Raw genomic sequence first — 19,729 nt, 5'->3', positions numbered from 1 at the left:
ATCCAAGCTAACATCAAAATGGAAATATTGTTGAGTTGGACTCTCATAGATTTTCAGTATTATTTGGAATATATTGCTATAACAGGAAAAGTAATAAATACTGTACATACTAAAATTAAACCAGGGAATTAATTATACCATAAATTTAGAGTATCTGTCTAGCATAGGTTGGTTTGTCAGAGGCCACAATGATATTACATATAATAGATACATTATATTGAATATACAGGCAGCTATAGTGTAAAATGCTTGGTACACAATAGAGATGTATCTGTAGCTGGAATTTATTTAACAGTATTTTCTCTCTAGTTTGTTTTTCAAATAGCATTGAACAGCCAATTGGCACCCATTATTGATGCATTTTCCTATAATTAATTTGTTACCTTCCTGGTATGGCCTGTCGGGAGCGTCAATAATATTATACAAAAATGTTAAGTCTTGATGGGCTTGGAAAGGGGAATAGTTTATTCTAAATCCCTGCATCCTCTCTAAGGCCATTGATTGTTTTTACATGATTATTCCATGCAATCGGCATGTAATCTGCATGCTACATTAATTATTGGGGAATTTTACATGCAGCAGCCATTTCTAACCGCAATTTCCACAGAGTCAAACGATATGGGGGCAGACAATGGTTGCTGTCTCTGTTTGCCATCTCTTAAGCCAGGGCATGTCTGGAAATCCTGCATAGCTCTTTCATGAACAACAAATAAACAACAAAGCAGGAAACTGATTCATTTGGAATCAGAATCTCCTAATCTAATCTTTTACACTTTTGTTGGTATTTCCATTTCTACCTTCCTCATAGCAATCCTGGAATGATTTGTACTATTTGTCACTGAAGTGGATGACTCATAATTCAAGTTTTGCCAGTTGCTTATTTTCTCTTAATGTGCTCATTTCTGAATTCACATCCTCGCACACTAGTCACAGAACAACAAATCCCCACAGGATCTAGATGCCTTGCTTTAAAAAAAGCATATTTGTGTGTTTACTGTCTGTTGAAAGATCATCAACATTTCCCCCAATTTCATTTGTGATTGGTTATTTAAATGGGGGACATATTGTTGGCCCACTTCACCTCCCGATGGTTCAGTACTTATTTTCCAGAGTTTTCACAAAATAATGTTACCAAACCCAGTGTACTTACTGGCCTGATTCAAAAATTGTGCTAAGACCTGAAAATGTGGAGTCTACAGGACACAGACCAGTATTAATAACTGAAGAGATGCTATTCATAAAAGTCAAGAGAACAAGCAAATATTAAATATATCATATTAGAAAGTTAATTTGATTACTATTTATTTGTTGTTCCTTTCCCTTCTTTTGGAATATATACACAGACATGTACAGATTTTTAAACTGATTCCTAACCTAAGAAGTTTCCTTACCACTCTTAACAGATCTGAAGTGTATCTCCCATCAATTTGAAGGATCCTTTTCATTTCCCTTCTTCAATCTGGACATACAATCTGGACATTCAATCAACAATTTACACAAACATTGTACCAAATTACAAAAGCACCAAAAAGAGTCAGGACACAATGTCTCTGTATGGTATCATTGTGACCTCTGACAGACCAACCTATGCCAGGCAGATAACTCATTAATAACAGGGATTTCTTAACAATGGGAGTAAAGAAATAGGCCTTTCATTATGAAACTTGGTGAATTAATATTTCTCCCTGCTTATGGATCAGCCAGAAATTTTAGTTCTTCACATGCTGTAGTTGCTACTTTTTCACAAAAATAGCTACAGAGTGAATGCATACATAAAATGATGGCACGTCCAAATCTATAAACGCTAGTATGAAATACTATTGCCATAAGAAAATAAGATTAAGAACCAGCTCTCTAATTACATATCTATTTCATTTGTTGTCCATATATCACAAAGTATCCCAACTGAGTATAAGATTTAAAATACTCCATAGTCCCCTGGCCTCCAAACAACAAATTGATACAAATGTACCTCATTTCACAGGGCTACTTGTTTCCAACTCTTGGAGATGTATTCCTATATAATTACATTTGAAGAAAAGTCTTTCATTATTGCTTAAGTTTGCAATCCTAGATCAACTTTCCTGTGAGCAAGTATTCAATAATACAATGTTTTATCAGTTGTGTTTGGGAGCATAGAAATATTAGAGAAAGGATTTTGAGTTTTTGTTGCATCAAGCTTTTATTTTGTTCATATTAGACTTGGTGGAAAATTCCAGCCTTTTGGCATTCTGCCCAAATTGGTTATAGCAAAAATGGGTGGGGTAACTGGAAATCTGACTCTCTGGATTTTAAACTATAAAGTAAATATAGTATATAATATAAACTTAAACTATCAAGTTATTCCGATAAATATTTGGCCTCTGTTTTATTATATGTCAGTGTGCAGACAGGATTAACCAACTGTTGTTATGGAGACCAGTGTTTTAACTAATACTAATACTTTCTAGGTGATAGTCTTTAAAAAAACACAAACTTTTCAAGTACCTTGTCTTTGCTGTTTGGGTTTGTGTGTATGCGGGTGGGTATTGTTTGTATTGATCTGACTAGTTTAGTAATATTTCATTTTTACTCACTACGTTATTTTAAAAAAGGAAATATATAAAATTGAAGAAAGCTAAGCAGGGTTGCATATGGTTAGGGCGTGGAACAAGAGGCAAATTTAGAGCTATAGACTACAATGGGAAGTCAAAAATATATTCCGGAAGGCAATGGCAAATCATTTCCTTACCTTATTAAGAAAATTGTGCAGATGTGTTCATGAAATCACCATATGTGGGACTTATTTTGAAGAATATCTGTGTAGGTTCTCAACCATCCAGGTCATGGTTGTCCCAAATGTGTTTTTCCAAAAGGCAACTGAAATTTCTTGTGTTTTTTTTTCCCTTTGAAGTTTTTGTTGAAGTTCTGAAGAAACTTCTTGGATGAGAAGCAAAATGTTTTCAAGGAAAAAAAAAAAATAAGGAAGTCCAGTTGTTTTGAAGAAGACTATTTTTAAATCAGATGTCCTCCAGACATATCTATACTTTCCCCTCCCCTTTATTGTCAACATGTTCCACATTTTCTCAGAGAACTCAAGGTGACGTTCTTGTGGGGTGGTGGTGGAATCTCTAGGTATCTTATTTTTATTTTTTATTTATTTATTTATTTGATTTGCCAATTATTTACAAGATAATAAGTATAAGTGTATACATAGTTGTGAATACATGAAATGGGTACATATAAGAAAAATAAAAGAAGAATAAGAGAAACAATAGGACAGGGACGGTAGGCACGTTGGTGCGCTTATGCACGCCCCTACAGACCTCTTAGGAAAGGGGTGAGGTCAATAGTAGACAGTCTAAGGTTAAAGTTTTTGGGGTTTGGGGAAGAAACTACAGAGTCGGGTAGAGTATTCCAGACATTGACCACTCTATTGCTGAAGTCATATTTCCTGCAATCAAGTTTGGTGCGGTTAACATTGAGTTTGTATCTATTGTGTGCTCTTGTGTTGTTATGGTTGAAGCTGAAGTATTCATTGACAGGTAGGACACTGACTGGCCTATATTAACCTAAAGTGCACTGTGGCTGAGCAGGACAGAACCCAGTCTTTTCAGTTATTTAAGCATTCCTGCACATTGACAGCTAGTAGTCTCAGAATGACCCATGCATTCTGAATAAAACAAAGAAATTAGTTCAATGCATTGTTCACTGGTACTGATGTATCCATATGGATTAATCTTTTGCCTAATGCATAGTATGACCTCCGCTTTTTAACTTCACACTGTTACAGATTAGTATGCATATCAAGGTTGGTACAAATTAGGCCATGGTTTGTTAAACCATAATTTACTGAAACAACAACAATTGATAATTGATATAATACACAAAACTTCTCTTCTGGGGCCTTTATAACCTAACTTAGGATAATGTGTTTACTCAACAAAAGACAGTTGAATGATTTTCAACGCAAATAAAACACTATATACCACAATACTTAACATCTTTTCATAAGAACTCGATGTGAGGCTTCATGACAAAACCTATCCCACCCTATCCGAATCTGGATATCCTTCAGACGTGTAGATTTCAATTTCCAAAATTTCTTCAGCAACATAACCACTGCTCGTAATTTTGAAAGTTGAAGTCTATACATCAAGATGGTACCAAGTAAGGGGATGTTGGCCTATATTCCATCCCTAGTCATTATTACTATTATTAAATTTATTTGCTGCCTATCTCGCCATGGAGCTACTCTATATGGCTCACACCCTTAACAAAAAAAAAAAAGCTAAGAAGTAAAAAGGAAGTTTAAACAAAACAAAAATAATCGAAAAAGAAAACAAAGGAAAAAGAAAACAAAGAAAATACATTGATATAACTAATAAAAAAAGATGAGTGAGTGGGAAATGGAATGGAATGCAAGGTAATGGACACATGTTGACACATGCACAATGATTTCCTAATGCATACTCTGCCCTTTTGTCCCTGCATTCTGATATTACTTGGTCCTTTTTGCCCTCCATTTAGCTTTTCTCCCTACATTAGCTGTATGAGAACAGAAAAAAATATATGAATGGGCAGCACTTGGAACTGCCTATTTGGAGGAACCCAAGCTCCTGTGATCAATATGTGTTTCCTTGAGATGAAATTATTTGCATTTTATTTATGAGAATATTCAGTAAGACGAAGAGAAGCAGAGCTTTCTAACTCTGCAAATGTAAAATGCCCTGGCTCTCACCCGCTTACCTACTAGAAATCCTGACTGTGCTCACTGTATTTTCTTCTTACTATACAAACATTCATAGGTGTTTAACTGCTCTAGATGACATGTAAAGCTCAATGAGGAGACTTTCATAGGACTGAACCCTTTGATTCAGGGGAAAAAAAAAAGGTGCAAAACAGCCCTCCAGATTTTCAGGGATGAGGATTTTTCATAATAGTGAATTTTGCTAATGTTCTATTATATAAGTACATTATTAGAACTTTGTTGTATACATTTTAACGGCGTGAATAATACTTTTTTTAAAAAAGAGACAAGGAATAAGAGACAGGGTCATTTAATTTTTTAAAAAGATGGATTAGAGATTAGGTGTACTTTCAGATTATGTGAGAACTAGTGCATAGTGTTGAATGACATACTATCAGACCAGTGGTGGGATTCAAAAAAAATTACTACCGGTTCTGTGGGTGTGGCTTGGTGGGCGTGGCAGGGGAAAGGATACTGTAAAATCTCCAGTCAGAGGTGGTAGTTGCCGGTTCTCCGAAGTACTCAACGTTTCTGCTACCGGTTCTCCAGAACTGGTCAAAACCTGCTGAATACCACCTCTGTGTCAGACATTGTACAGGTAGTCCTCGACTTACAACAGCACTGAAAAAAATGACCTACAATGATTTTTCACACTTAGGACTGTTGCAGCATCCCCATGGTCATGTGATTATATTCGGATGCTTAAGAAGTAACTCACATTCATAACGGTTGTAGTCTCCCAGGGTTGTGTGATCTGTTTTTGCGATCTTCTGACAAAGTCAATGGGAAAACCAGATTCACTTAACAGCTGTGTCATTAATTTAACAACCGCAGTGATTCGCTTAACAAATGTGGCAGGAAAGGTTGTAAAATGGGGCAAAACTCAACTGATTTCTCACTTAGAAACATAAATTTTGGGCTTAGTCATAAATTGAGGACTACCTGTATTTCAGTAACTGATGCTGAAAACTTTACTAGAGCTTGTCAATTAAAATTGTCTCTGGCAATTCGCCAAGGTCAACTCATCATGACCAACTTGCTACAGCCAACTTGCCACGGCCAACTTGCTGCAGAACAACTCACCATGGCCATCTCCACATGGGCCAACTCACTGCAGGAAAATAGCTACACCAATATCAAAGAAATGATAGAATCATTAAAGAAAGCATGCAAAAGGAGGAAGAGAATAAAACGTGAATGGCAAAAATTAAAATATTTTAAATAATTAAATAGAATTGTTACATTGTTCAGCAGCAAGTTGGCTGTGACAAGTTGGCTGTGGCAAGTTGGCCATGGCGAGTTGGCCACAGTAAGTTGGCTGTGGCAAGTTGTCCCATTCCAGGCCAGGGGTCTTTTGCACAATGTGCCTTGTGTGCCAGTTACACCCATTCTTGGGTTGAGAAGGCCTACTCATGGATACCCATGCCTTACCGTTGTCAAGGCATTCTAAACAAACAAACAAACAAGTAGTTGTTCTTCTTAAAATATATATTTTAATCCATATGCCAATAGGTTTGTGTCAATAGTCAATCAGATTCTTGAAAAAAAAAATTAAACGCTATCGGATCTTGATTCTTCCCCGGGTTTTTTTTTTTTTTTTTTAAATCCCGTATCAACGATATCCCATTTCCCAGCCAGAAACCTTCCTGCGCAGCCCTGCTCAAACCAGGGTGCTCTGTTCCTTTAAGACGCTGCCGTGCCTGTGTTGTACTGTCTCTTTAAAAGGCTGTATCCTCTTGGCCCTAAGCTTTTGAGAAAGGACTATGGCCATTTTTTCGGTCCCCGTCTTTCTTCTCTTCCTCTTAATCTGATTAATTTTAACCACCGTCGTTCCGATTTAAAAATCAGAAGGACGGCAAGATGGCTGAGATGGGCAAGGGAGTCACTGCAGGGAAAATAGCCAGCAACATGCAGAAGAAGCTCACCAGGGCCCAAGAGAAGGTAAGCAAAAGGCAGGCAGGAGGGGAAAAAAATAAATCAGAATAAAATAAAATAAAATAGCGGGGAAGGCTCTCGGAGGCTAATCTATAAGGCGAGCATTTGCGGTGGGCACTTCTTCGCCTCCGATGAAGCGGGGGGGGGAGGTTTTTTTTTTTGCTGTTGCAGTTGCTGTGATTATGTGGGATACGGGAGAAGGGGGGGCGGTTGCAACGTAATGCACCAATTCTCCAACACCGTATGCTTCCTTTCGTTGACATTGACAGCTCGGCCACGTTGTCTATCTTGCTTTCGCCTTCCACCTGGTTACCCCGCCGCCGTTGGCTTTTTTTTTTTTTTTGAGGGGGGGGGTTTGCACTCGCTTTGTGGCCCTGGTGCTCGGAAGGAGGAAAGATCCGCGGGCGGAAAGACCCCTCCTCTCCCGCACTCGTGTTCTTAAAGACCCACCGGGGTTGGGGTGGTGGTGGTGGTGGACGGCAACGGTGACTTCGAGACGTGTGTGTGTGTGTGTGTGAGAAAAAGAGAGAGAATTTGGGATTTCTTTCCAAATCAGTCCAGGGGGGCTATTGCGACTGAAAGAGCAAGATGGGAAGGGCCGGAAGCTGCTAGTTCTTTTTAAGGCATCTGGAAAGCGGCGGGTCGGGAACCTGAGCTGGATTTTGGATCGCTGCGATCGGTCTTTTTCCGCCGCTCTTTTCCCCCGGGCCGTCCCCCATTAAATTCTCAGCCGAGGGGCGGAGCAGCGAAGGTTATTATAGGCGCCCGCTTATCAGCACGCTGCTGTTATGGGTCGAAAGATAATCCCCATCATCCGATCCCTCTTTTTTTTTAGTCCTGTTTTATCGATCCGGAGCGTCGGCAACACGAGGGAGGGCCGGTTGAGGCTTCAGCCTCCACAGTCCCCCTGCCCCATACACTTCACCGTGCCGGTTTGGCAAAGCAGCGCTCGGACCGAGGCAAAAAATTAGGGAGGGGGGAAAAAACAACGACCCCACACTCGCGCGCTTCCCGACTGGCGCAGGATGGCGGCTATTTCTGGCCGCTCCTGTCGAAGCGAGAGAGAATGAGCGCGGCTCGGGGTTGAAGGAGAGCGGGCCCTCTCCGCTGCCTCGTTTTGGTTTAAAATTCTCAAAACTTAAGTTCGGTGACCAAGTTTCGGCGCGGGATTAATGAACGGAGGAAAGCCAAAAAAAAAAAAAAGTGTGTGTGTGTGTGTGTGTGCTTTTTTGTGTGACTGGTTGGCTTCCGAGAGCTCCGCTTCTTACAAAAGGGGGCTGGCTTGCAAAAGATCGCTGATCTTTTCAGGGTTAAAAGGGGAAAAAAAAAAAAAACCACACACAGATCGGCCGCGGCTCAAATTACGTCAGATGAAATTGCGGGCGAGATTTCCCTTTCCCGTCTTCCCTCGGCAGAAGCGAGCTTATCAGTCTCTTCAAAACCTCCCCTCCCCCGCTCCCCCCTCCCTTCCCTCTCCTTTAAGGTAAAGAGGCTTCGCTTGCAAATTCTCCCTCGGGAATTTCCCCTGGAAGTGACTCTTGGAGCGGCTTCTGCCTTTGGGACCGACTGCCGGCTCCGTCCCCCGGGGCTCCTAAACTGAGTGGGGGTTTCTCACCTCCCCCTTTCCTGGTTTGGGGAAAGGCTCCGTCCCCCAGTCCCCCGCCCCGTTCCCCTTAGGCGTGAAGTCCCAAAGGTGCTTTTTTCAGGAGACAACTGGGCTTTCTTTGAAGACGTTTCGCCTCTCATCCAAGAAGTTTCTTCAGTTCTGACAGGACTGTAGGGGAATGGAGGGATTGATATTCCTGGCAGACAGCTGGTCGTGAGAAGAGAAACGTCTTCGAAAGAAGAAGAAGAAAAACCCCAAGAAAGTCCAGTTGCCTCCTGAAAAAAAAAAAAGCACCTTTGGGATAACCGTGACCTGGATGACTGAGGATCTCTACAGGCGTGAAGGCGGTCTGAAGGGGAGAGCGAAGCGCCCGCACTTTGGCTTGCCCGTAAACCCGGCTCTTCTCTTCCCTCCGCCCTTTTTTTTACTTTCCCCTTTTAACTTGAGGTGCCAGGTCAGGCCGCGAGAAGGGGCTTATTGGGATAAAGCGGCTTTCGGAAGAGGCTCTACGAGAGCTTAGGTTGGCCCAAGCGGCGGCGGGGGGCGCGTCGAGGGAAGGTGGCCGTGGTAACCATCGGACTTGCTCAGGTGGGGTGTGTGTGGGAAGGACAGCAGAAGTGTTGCATAGACTGCCGGCTGCCTGCAATTTGGCAGTTCGAATCTCACCAGGCTCAAGGTTGACTCAGCCTTCCATCCTTCCGAGGTGGGTAAAATGAGGACCCAGATTGTTTGGGGGGCAATAGGCTGACTCTGTAAGCTGCTTTGAGAGCGATGTAAAGCACTGTGAAGCGGTATATAAGAAGAGGCGAGAAACCGCTGTGGGCGGTGGTGCTGCCGCTTTCTGTTTTGATCCGGATTGCTTGTTGCCTTGTTGCCTGGTTTTCTTTTTCTGCACCTTCTGATCTGACAAATTGGAAACTTCACTCGCCAAAATCCCGACCCCAAATCTCCCAGCAGTAGTGACAAGCTCTTAAAACTGCCTTTCTTACACACCCTGGATTCCCCCTCCCCCCAAAGTCATTTATACCAATAAGGGCAGAGTTCAGGTAGTCCTTGACTTGCAACAATTCGTTTAGTGACTGTTCAAAGTTACAGTGGCACTGGAAAAAGGGACAGTGGTTTTTCACACAACCGTCACAGCATCCCTGTGGTCACATGATCAAAATTAAGATGCTTGGCAACTGGCCAGCATTTATAACGGTTGCATTGTCCTGGGTTCATGTGATCCCCTTTTGTGACCCTCTGACAAAGCCAATGTCGGAAGGAAGCCAGATTCACTTAACAACTGACTTACTAATTTAACAACTGCAGTGACCCACTTAACAACTGTGGCAAGGAAAGGTAAAATGGAGCAAAACTCACTTAACTGTTTTGCTTAGTAACAGAAATTTTGGGCTCAGTTGTGGTCGTAAGTTGAGGACTACCTATATTTCACCACTGGAAAATCTCTCTCGAACCATTAGGATTAATAAATGGGAGCATGGGATTTAATTCAATACCCTGTCTCTCTTGTCTCTATGGTACCAGCTGCTGCTGTATAAGGCCTAGGCTTAGGAGATCCAGGTTCAAATGTACTACTATCTGAATGGTTCATTGGATGGTTTGGGGCGATTTGGCTTTTGGACCTCCACAACTGCAGTGGTAAAGTGATAAACACTAAGCACTAATCCTGGAATGGTCTTAGCCTGTTTTTGTTCCCAGACACTTGACCATCCTGGCAAAGCTTAACAGACACCATGCAGCTATCTCTGGATGGTGGTAGAAAAAAAGAGGAAGCTTCCTTTTTATTTTGGGTGCCCCATCACACTTTCACCGTCCCTTCGGTACGATTCATCTGCTGAGTGTGTGACCCTACAAATCTTCTCGAGGCCTGCTGAGGATGGCCGGTATTTCATTCCTGGAGATTTTCTTGTATGAAAAACCTTGGTTTGGGAAGGCGGATAATGGAGAATTTCTTCATCTCACTGTGCAATTGTCCAGATGGCCAGGAATTTTTTTCACTCTGGAGAAAGACCTTTGCCAAATTCCTATTCTTGATTTCATGCCTCACTTCCACCCTATGACAGCAATGGGAGCAGGACTTTAAACACGAAGACAAACATATGTTTGTAGGTATCTGGGGAGTAGGGGAGTGATAGCACAAGCATCATGACTTCATTGTGCAAATGATAACAAATTACGTATTGCAATGATACTGTGACATGCATGATGTTACCATGGCTTGCACTGGACTCCTCTTTGTATATTTGGACTTTTGTGAAGGGGTGATCTATGTAAGTGCTAACTAAATTGACTTCAAACAGCTGTCCTTGCAGACAGCTGGCAGTTCCAGGCTCTCCTGCCTGTCTTGCAAAGGAGTTTTGTGATTCCATCCTCAGCAGATGGGCTAGTCCTGTGGATGGGAAACTAAATATTAGAGGAAAAGTTTCTTAACTACTTCTTCTCATCTAAGATAATTGAACTGAACCGTGTTTCTAAATGAGCCAGATCTATTTATGGGAGAAGCCTTTGCCTGTTGATGAGTTGCATTATACTGTCCAAAGTTATCTTACCCTTACAAAGTATGGCAACAACTCTATGGCAGGTTTCAGCTGGTAGATACACATAAACAAACTATACTGCTCCATTGCTGTTTTGCAGTAAATATTCCTTAATTTGTCTCTTCTTCCACCATGAGAATAGTATTTCTTAGTTTAAATAATGAGTTAAAATATTACTGTCATTTAAGCTTGAATCCAGTATAAGTCTCTTTGAAATGTTGCACAATCTCAACTCTGGGTGGGCTGCCTCTTCTCACATCTACATAAGTCTTCTGCCTGTTTCCTGAAATCCACCACAAATATATAGTATAAACCTTCATATATTGCTGAAGTATACTTCCCTACATCCTTTATCTTTGTAAATGAGAGTGGGTGTGACTGCTGGGAATTGTAGTTTAACAACAGCTGGAGGGCCATAGGTTGTCTGGTCTTGGTATTTCCAGCAATAGAGGGGCGTTGAAAATTACAGTTGAGAAAGCTTATGGTATCTCTTATGGTGCAGTTGTGATCTGGATGGCATGGAAAAGATTGAGGATAAATCCTGGCAAAACAGATTGTTTGTACATCAAAATTTTCTATCAGTTCTGGTGTTGTCTCTTGAGGGGGTGATACTACTTCTGAAAGAACAAGTTCATGATTTAGTGAGGTAGAGGTGCCCAATTTTGTTTGATGTGCCAATTGCAGCCCTACATGAAGATTTTGCAACAGTAATGCATTCTGCTTGCAACAGTGATGCATTCTGCCTGCAACAATGATGCATTCTGCCATCATTGCTCACTTGAACTATTGCAATGCGCTCTGCATGAGGCTGCCTTTGAAGATCAGTCATAAGCTTCAATTGGTCAGGAATGAATGGTCCAGTTATTGGTTGCAATGATAACATTACTTTGGTACTTTGGATTCCACAGTATCTTCCTCTGGCTTTTGGGTGAAATACAAAGTGTTGGCAAGGCCCTAGGTGGCCTGGCATGGAGATACTTGTAGGATTGCCATCGGCAGCCAGAACTGGCCAACTTGACTTCTATGTTCTTGGAGGTGATTTCCTACTTTGAATGTAGTAGTGGAACAGAACTAGATAGGTGTTGCTTTTCCATGATGGTGCATATTTTATGGAAATCAGGCTTGTTCCCACATTGTTAACTTTCTGAAAGTTAATTGAAATTAAAGTGTTTTGGATTCTTTAAGGAGATTAAAATAATGCAAATAATGTCCTTGATTAATTGATCATTTGTAGTTTGATTATTATTACTGTATTTGTGGTTTGAATTGCTTTTATTTTTTAATGTTTAAAATGTAATCGCAGCAGTTATTTATGCTTTGCTTGTTGTAAACAAAGAGACTGATTGACTATTTGCAGTGGATATTAATTTAATAACCAACCAAATAACAAATATTTCAGAAGAAGACAATAGCAAGCAATGTACATTCTTTTGTGAAGAAATGTGTTCATGTAGTTACTGGAGTTGTGTTTGACTCAAGAGTATCTTAAAAAGTAAATCTTAAGTTAAAAAGTAATCTTATGTCCTCCAGATGTTTTGAACTACATTTACACAGTTTCTGGTCATTGGTCATGCTGGCAGGAAAGTTGATCCAAAACATCTGTTTTAAACTTTTTACAGATTTATAGAGTCTTGTTCTGGGAGTCACCCTTCATGAAATACATTGCAAAACAAGGAAATTATTTTATTATACAAAGATATTCCTGGCTTGCTTTTCAGAAGCTGAAATGCTGAAGGATTAATCTGCACCCTGTTTTCTTTGATAAACCTCATGGTCATTTTGACGGAGATCCCTCTGCTTTCTCATGAATATATTAATTAGGTTTATAGAATATTTAGTGTGAAGACTGGCTTAGTGCTAACTAGTTTCTTCTATACCATAACGTTTTGTCTTCCAGAATGATTGGGATCCCATTGGTATTGCTGGCTGGGATTTCTGAAAGATGTAATCCTAATAAATATTGAGCAAGGTTACTTTAGATTGTGAACAGGTTCTTGGAATGCTATCACTGATTATTGTGAAATGATTTTGTAAATGTTTTAAGAACTTTGGTTTTGGTAAACGTTCCACAAAAATAAAGCTAAGGATGTATTTGTGTATTTTCTCCTTTTCAGCTTTCCAAGAATTCAAATACAGGGTTTCAAATACAGGGCTGTCTATTTAACTAAGGAGTAATTGAGCTTTTACTTTTCTATGTCTCTTTACAGATTAAGATATGGACTTGGGATAGAATAGAATAGAATAGAATAGAATAGAATAGAATAACAGAGTTGGAAGGGACCTCAAAGGTTTTCTAGTCCAGGGGTCGCCAACCTTTTGGACCTCAGGGATCACCAAACTCATAATTTTAAATCCCGCGGACCACTAATATCAATTTTGACTGATGGTGGCTTGCTGACATTTTCCCAGGGTCTCTGCAGGAAGCAGCAGAGACTCTGGGAACCCCCACCCCCAAAAAAAAATCTGCAGGAAAATTCCCCATCCCTTTTTCCTACCTATCGATCATTCCTTATTTGGGATCACAGGATACCATCTCCAGCTTCGTTCTCAGGGAGAGAGAGAGAGGGAGAGAGACTTTTGGCTTCATGCAAAGAAAGCAGCAGAAGCAGCAAAAGTCTTTCTTTCTCTGCCCCAAACTCCTCCAGAAATGACTCTTTGTGAGACTTGTCATGCTGGCGCAGCCTCTTGGAGCAGGATGCCTTGCAGGATCCCAAAGACTAATTTCTGGCAGAGTTTGGGGCAGAGAAAGAAAGACTTTTGCTGCTTTCCTTGCATGCAGCCAAAAGCAGAAGAAGAAAGTAGTGGAAAGAAGCAGCCCATTGACCAGGCGAGGCATGTGGGGTGAGTGGGGAAAATTCCCCCCTCCCCTCACTACCTTGTGTTGTTCACAATGCAAGCGACTCAAACCTTGTGTTCCCGTGGGCCATGTGAGCAGTACAGCCTTGTGTTCCCACACAGCCTGGATTAATTGCTTTGGGGGGTGTTTTGGGGTGACATCTCTCTGTGAACCACCAAAATTTTATTGTGGACCACCAGTGGTCCCTGGCCCACTGGTTGGCGACCACTGTTCTAGTCCAACTCCCTGCTCAGGTAGGAAAATGATTCTCTTCTTAAAAACTTCCTGTGTTGGAGCATTCCCAATTTCTGGAGGCAAGTTGTTCCATTGATTAATTGTTCTAACTGTCAGGAAATTTCTACTTAATTCTAGGTTGCTTCTCTCATTGACTAGCTTCCATCCATTGCTTCTTGTCCTGCCTTCAGATGCTTTGGAGAATAGGTTGAGCCCCTCTTCTTTGTGCAGCCCCTGAGATATTGGAACACTGCTCTCATGTCATCCCTAGTCCTTCTTTTCATTAGACTAGACATATCCAGTTTCAGTAACCATTCTTTATGTGCTGGGATATATGTTGGGATATGACGGAATATAAACATTCCAGGTGTGCTTTTAATACAATGACACTCAATCATTAATGTCAAAGAATAACCCATTTAAGTCACCTACAAGGAATTCTATCATCTACTCTCAGTATTGTCATAGACATCGACAGCAAACTGAGATCACATCAAATTCATGACATTTTGAGGTGTATGTGATATCATGATGCACACCCTGCCCTTACATACTTGCATGTTGATGTCTGATGCTTGTTTTATCACTTGTCCCTGGCATGGATGCCAGCTGGTATTGCAGAGTTCTAGTGCATGTTGTACAGTAGAGGAAGGCAGAATGTAACACAGTGTTTTCTGAATAATCCTTGGTGATTAGCAATGCATAGGGGCAGTTTATGACCTTTTGTGTGCTGTTACATCACCTGAGAATGAACTTTGAAAATACAGTGTGTATCCCAACAAGTTCAATTCTAGAGAAAATTGAGAGAGGATGAGGAATTTTTGACTATTATGCTTAGAAAGGAACTCCAATTTCCATCTGTACACAGTTATAGGAGCATTTGGGCTTTCCGTAACATTGTAAACTTCTCCAGATAACTATGGACTTCATTCTAAAAGATGATGGTATTAAACAGAAATTTGAAATAAATTATAACATGGACTAGAAATGAGACAATGAAGTCATCTTGTGTAGCTCATAGTCACTACGTCAAAATTAATGACAGGTGGTTGAATTTTTTAGTCATCTGTGTAACAGATGCAGGAGATTTCTTCTATATTTATCCAGAAGGCAAATGTTCATTTCTGTAATTCACAGATGGTCAGTTTGAAGTCTTGTGGGAACTCAAGGCTGCTTGGAATGGCTGCCTGCAATTTGGTGGCAATGAGATATAGGAATGGAGGGGGATGAAATATAAAAAATGATATTAGATATAATAACTTCAATCTCCTGCTCTTGATGTCATGCTTTGGTTCCAGAGCATAAATGAAAGGTCTCATAAGAGTTGAAGGATTTCCTGGATCAGTGTGCAATGGGAAAGAATAGATAGGTTTGTAATAAGAAAAAAGAACCCATGCTTTTCTCAGTTGAGATGTTTACTAACTCCCAGTTCCTCCTTTCTGTGCATAAAGGTCAATCCTGAATTCAGTACTGTGTTTGATTATTTGTGATCCTCTTGAAAAAGTTAGACATGAGGTATATAGTGTAATAGTTCCTTAAAAATGCCTATCATAAATTCTTACAATTCTTACTTATTCTACCGTACATCAGACCAGACTATTGGCCTTTCTGCTCATATAATCTACTCCAGCTTTTTCCACACCCTTTAGTTATGCCAGACTTTCGAGAATGCTCAACTAGCATGCCATTTGACTCCCAGAATTCCCTGCCAGTACTACCATCAGCATAAGAAATCAGAGAACTGCAGTTTAACACACATGGAAGGCACCAAACCGGGAAGACTGATATAGTCGCTATATATTTGATGCACAAGAAGAATCAGATGGGCAAAGCTAATTTGGAAATATGACTTTTATATCTGAGCTATCTTTTTTCCTGTCAGTCATATGATATGTTAAAAAATGGCTCTTAACAATATATCACTTTTAAGTTGGTTTTGTACCACCCAAGGAAATTCTTGACTGGCTTTGAATAGTTTCAAGTTCTATTTCATTATGTTATAGTAAATGTTGTGTCTGCTCAAAATAACTATTGGTGTCCTGGATTAATGTTACCACAAATTAACAGTTTGAGACAAAAGTTTTTTTTCCCTGCCACATAATAGATAGCTTTAGTCCTTATATTGACATTTCTCTTAGGTTCCTTTTTTGTGTTGTTTATCAAAGATACTGCAACTTTGTTTAGAATTAATGACCTTTATGTAAGAGTCTTCCAAACTTTGGGTTGGGTATGTAAAACCAAATGTAACACAGAAGCTTTTCTTTTCTTTTTTTAAACTTAATAGCATCAGTGATAAATCAATATATTTGGTATGGAGTAGTGTTTAGTGTTTTCTAAAATAATGAAATTTGCATGTTGAGCTGTTTTTTTTTATTCAGATCCATTAGAGTAAAGGAAATAATAGGTTAAGAATGATCATGTTTCCACTCCTGAATGCTTATTTATGCTGGAATGTGTGGGTAGCACTAATAACCCATATTTTGGAAGACACATTGTTCCCTTTACATACATGATGTAACATTTTTTTTCATTTTGTCAGTGAGAGTTCCATGAATATTATAAGACAATAACTACAAAATCACTATCTTTGGAGGAGCTGTCTAATAATGATTTCATTATTCTTATATTTTCACATTATCTTTAAAAGTTGCTAGGAATGAGCAACGAATAAAACCTGTTCCATTTAAAGAAAGCATTAAAAAATGCTTTAAAAAAAAATCTGTGATTTTTGTTCCAAATTGTCTTCTCTTCTCATTACTTCTCATGCTAGTTCTCTTGCACAATTGCCATAACTTCCGTTATACTTTCTCCAGATACTTGCCCTTTTCTTAAAAAAAAAAAAAATCTATATCAGTATTTCTCAAACTTGGCAACTTGAAGTTGTGTGGATGTCAGCTCTCAGAATTTCCCAGTCAGCACGCTGGCTCAGAAATTCTGAGAGTTGAAGTCCACACAGCTGCCAAGCTTGAGATGCACTGTACTAGAGAGGATTTGGTAGATTTAATTTTGCATCTCTGAAAGATTTTGTTCTCTTCAGAGAACTTTAACCATGATAGGATGGGAAGGAAATGGGAATCTAGGTCTTTTCAGCCTGGATTTTTAATGTTCCAGAGGGACTCATAGAATAATGCTATCCATTGTGTGTCATTTTGTGGAATTCTAGAAAGGTTAGTGATGGGCAGCAGGACCAAACCTGCCTTGAGGCAGACATCTATCCCAGGCATTAAGCAGTGTCAGTCTGTCCTTTGAAAGAGGTCTGTGTGCCACATGGTCTGGCCTACATTCCCTAGATTAGCCTGCTGGCATCCTGTTTGGTGAACACACCATGCCTTTTTCAGTGTGTAAGTTTTGTATAAAATCAAATTGATTGCAGGGAGGCCTTCTGCATCTCAGTTGGTGAATCATTAGCCTCATTTTTAAAGGAAAAGCTGGAGCTTCTGTTATTACAATAATCTAGAAAACAAGAGAAAAACTGAGCCAGATTGCACGCCCACCATTGCTTTGATTGTGACAGAATTAGTGGTACTGCAATGATTTGTGTTGCTCTTTGTAAGTCATCAACTCTAACCACTAAATGTGTGGAATTAAGAATTGTTACAATTTATGGGACTTGGACTGAAAGTGGTAGCAGAAGGAAAAATGAATGCTGTTTTATAGCTCAATATCTGTAAAATTCAGAAAGGTATATGGTGGCAGCAGAAGCCATTTATCATGCATAGAATATTGCTTTATATAAGAGGAAAATAAAAAAATAGATTGCCAGTGGCATGTAAGGATTTTGAATATTCTAAAATAGTCCTTCATATCAATAGAGCAAAGGGAAATTATAGTTAAAGTGGGCTGCTTATTGTGCATAAACAAGAGAAGAGGAATTATTCATATTATCTCAAATTTTCAAAAACATTCCTCATTGAGGGAATATATGTTTATGTGCTGGTTTCCATTTGTTTGCTATATTATAGAAGTGAAATATAATATTTCACTTAATAGTGAAAATGGAATTGGAAGAATTTATAGAAGAGAATAGCAAGACAGAAATGTATTTAATTTAGTTTTTGTAACAAAAGTATATTTTTAATTGAGAAAAATGATATTCCCTTAAATATAGTGGCTTTGTGATATTTCCGTAACTGACCACTTAAGAAAAAAAGACAACTTCCAAATTCCGAAATATTTATAATCTATTGATTTAGTGCTGTAGATTTCTTTCTAGCTGTATTTGCTACCCTATAGTTGCCTATTCCCTTTGAAAACCAAGGAACATAAATATTTTAGGAATTGATTTCAAGTTTAATCAGAAAATGTGTTTTGATAAAGAAGAGGTTAGATCTAGCTGGCTGCAAATCATGATTTGCAATCATGATTTTCAAGGACATTTGATTGTAGGTTAAAATAGAAATAAATGAATTTCCTCCCACTTTCCCTAGTTCTACTGAAAAATAGATAGAAACTTGGGGTAATTAAAGGTGTGTAAAGAGTCAGTTTTCACACAGTCGGTGAGAAACAAAACGAGCAAGTCTATAAATGCAAAACTATGAGAAAGCTTAAAATTGGCCCTCCTGCACAAAAGTGGGGAGCAGACTGTCTGTTAAATAAAGTTATAAAGAGAGACAGGTGCAAATGCATATTTATTTATCATATTTATATTGCTGCCCATCTCATAAGATGTGGTGGCATCGGATGGAGTACAAATAGAACATTATTTGATTTGATTTGATTTGATTTTAGTATTGCCTAACTCAGACCGACCCTAGACATGTTCTTGAAATACAGAGGTCACAGGAATTATTTATTTATTTGGTTTGTGCCTGGCACAATAAAAGACTCTCAGAGGTTGATAGTACATTAAGAAATCAATGATACTTAGAAAAAAATGATCAAATTATTGAATGAAAAGGCAAGTTAAGCCCATCCAAGTAGTTTCTAGGAATGTGATCCTACACAGACTCTGCAAAATAATCCACTTTTTATTAGTTTATTAACAGTCATAATAGGGAGCCAGCCAAATAAATCTCTGAAGGAATATTCCATGATGCGGGCACACCCACTTTCTTTCAAGTTGTTGGATTCTAGTTCCATTCCACCTTTGGAATGATGCCTGATAGGATGATATGCAAAATAAGCATTTTGAATTCTGTCCAGTTCTGTTACTCAGAATAGTTTCCTGGGATCAAAATGATTTAATTTTATATGTACGTTTGTATATATATATATATACACACACACACACAATGCATATAGACCCCAAAATATGCAAATATATTGTGTATGTACATAAATCACACACACATATACATTTATATATACATTGTACTTGTTTTTTCTGTATATTATATTTTGTGTAATTATTTATCTACTTTCCTTTTTGTTATCTTTATATAACTCTATTGTTATTTTGTTCATGTTATAAATATCTAAGCTTTTTTAAAAAATGCTATTTATATGCAAACTGTCTCTTCTTGATATTTTCTAATAGTGGGATTGCTAGTGGCTTAGCTTTTGATCAAATTAACATTAGAACTCCATCAGAATCTCATTTTACTGTTAAAAATAGTTTTTAAAAAAAGCTTCAGGAATAGTCAATGTTTTGTTGCTTGTGTTGACAAACTGCCTTTTTGTTTTTAATTATTAGATTGAATTTTATTGCTTATTGCTATTTTTATGATAACAATAGCTATTACAATGGGGTGGTATAAGTACACAATTTTTAAATATAAATTTCATTTTGACAGCGCATATTCATATTCTTAGAGACAGCAATGCATCTCAAGTATGCTAATTTTATAGCTGTAAAAGTCTTACACTTGTGCAGCTTGCAAATATTTACCATAGCAGTGATCTGATTGTGA

The 19,729-nt window shown here is 39.0% G+C and overlaps 1 protein-coding gene across 31 annotated transcripts in view; it reads left to right on the top strand.

Annotated features, from left to right (window-relative positions):
* The first annotated feature begins 6,467 nt into the window (after positions 1–6,467).
* The window catches only part of BIN1 (bridging integrator 1), a 107,224-nt gene continuing 93,962 nt past the window's right edge, over positions 6,468–19,729 (top strand). For all 31 annotated transcript variants that reach the window (XM_026665494.2, XM_087950330.1, XM_087950322.1 and 28 more), the window contains exon 1: positions 6,468–6,670. In XM_026665494.2, coding sequence (XP_026521279.1) covers positions 6,590–6,670 — 81 coding nt within the window. In that variant the 5' untranslated portion in view covers positions 6,468–6,589. The remainder of the gene's footprint in view (positions 6,671–19,729) is intronic.

This window comes from Notechis scutatus, chromosome 1 (assembly GCF_049901735.1).
Source record: "Notechis scutatus isolate UNSWTSFEM ecotype Mainland chromosome 1, rNotScu1.2, whole genome shotgun sequence".
Classification (NCBI taxonomy): domain Eukaryota; kingdom Metazoa; phylum Chordata; class Lepidosauria; order Squamata; family Elapidae; genus Notechis; species Notechis scutatus.
The sequence above is the reverse complement of the archived record's forward strand: the minus strand, read 5'-3'. Positions and strand labels throughout refer to the sequence as shown.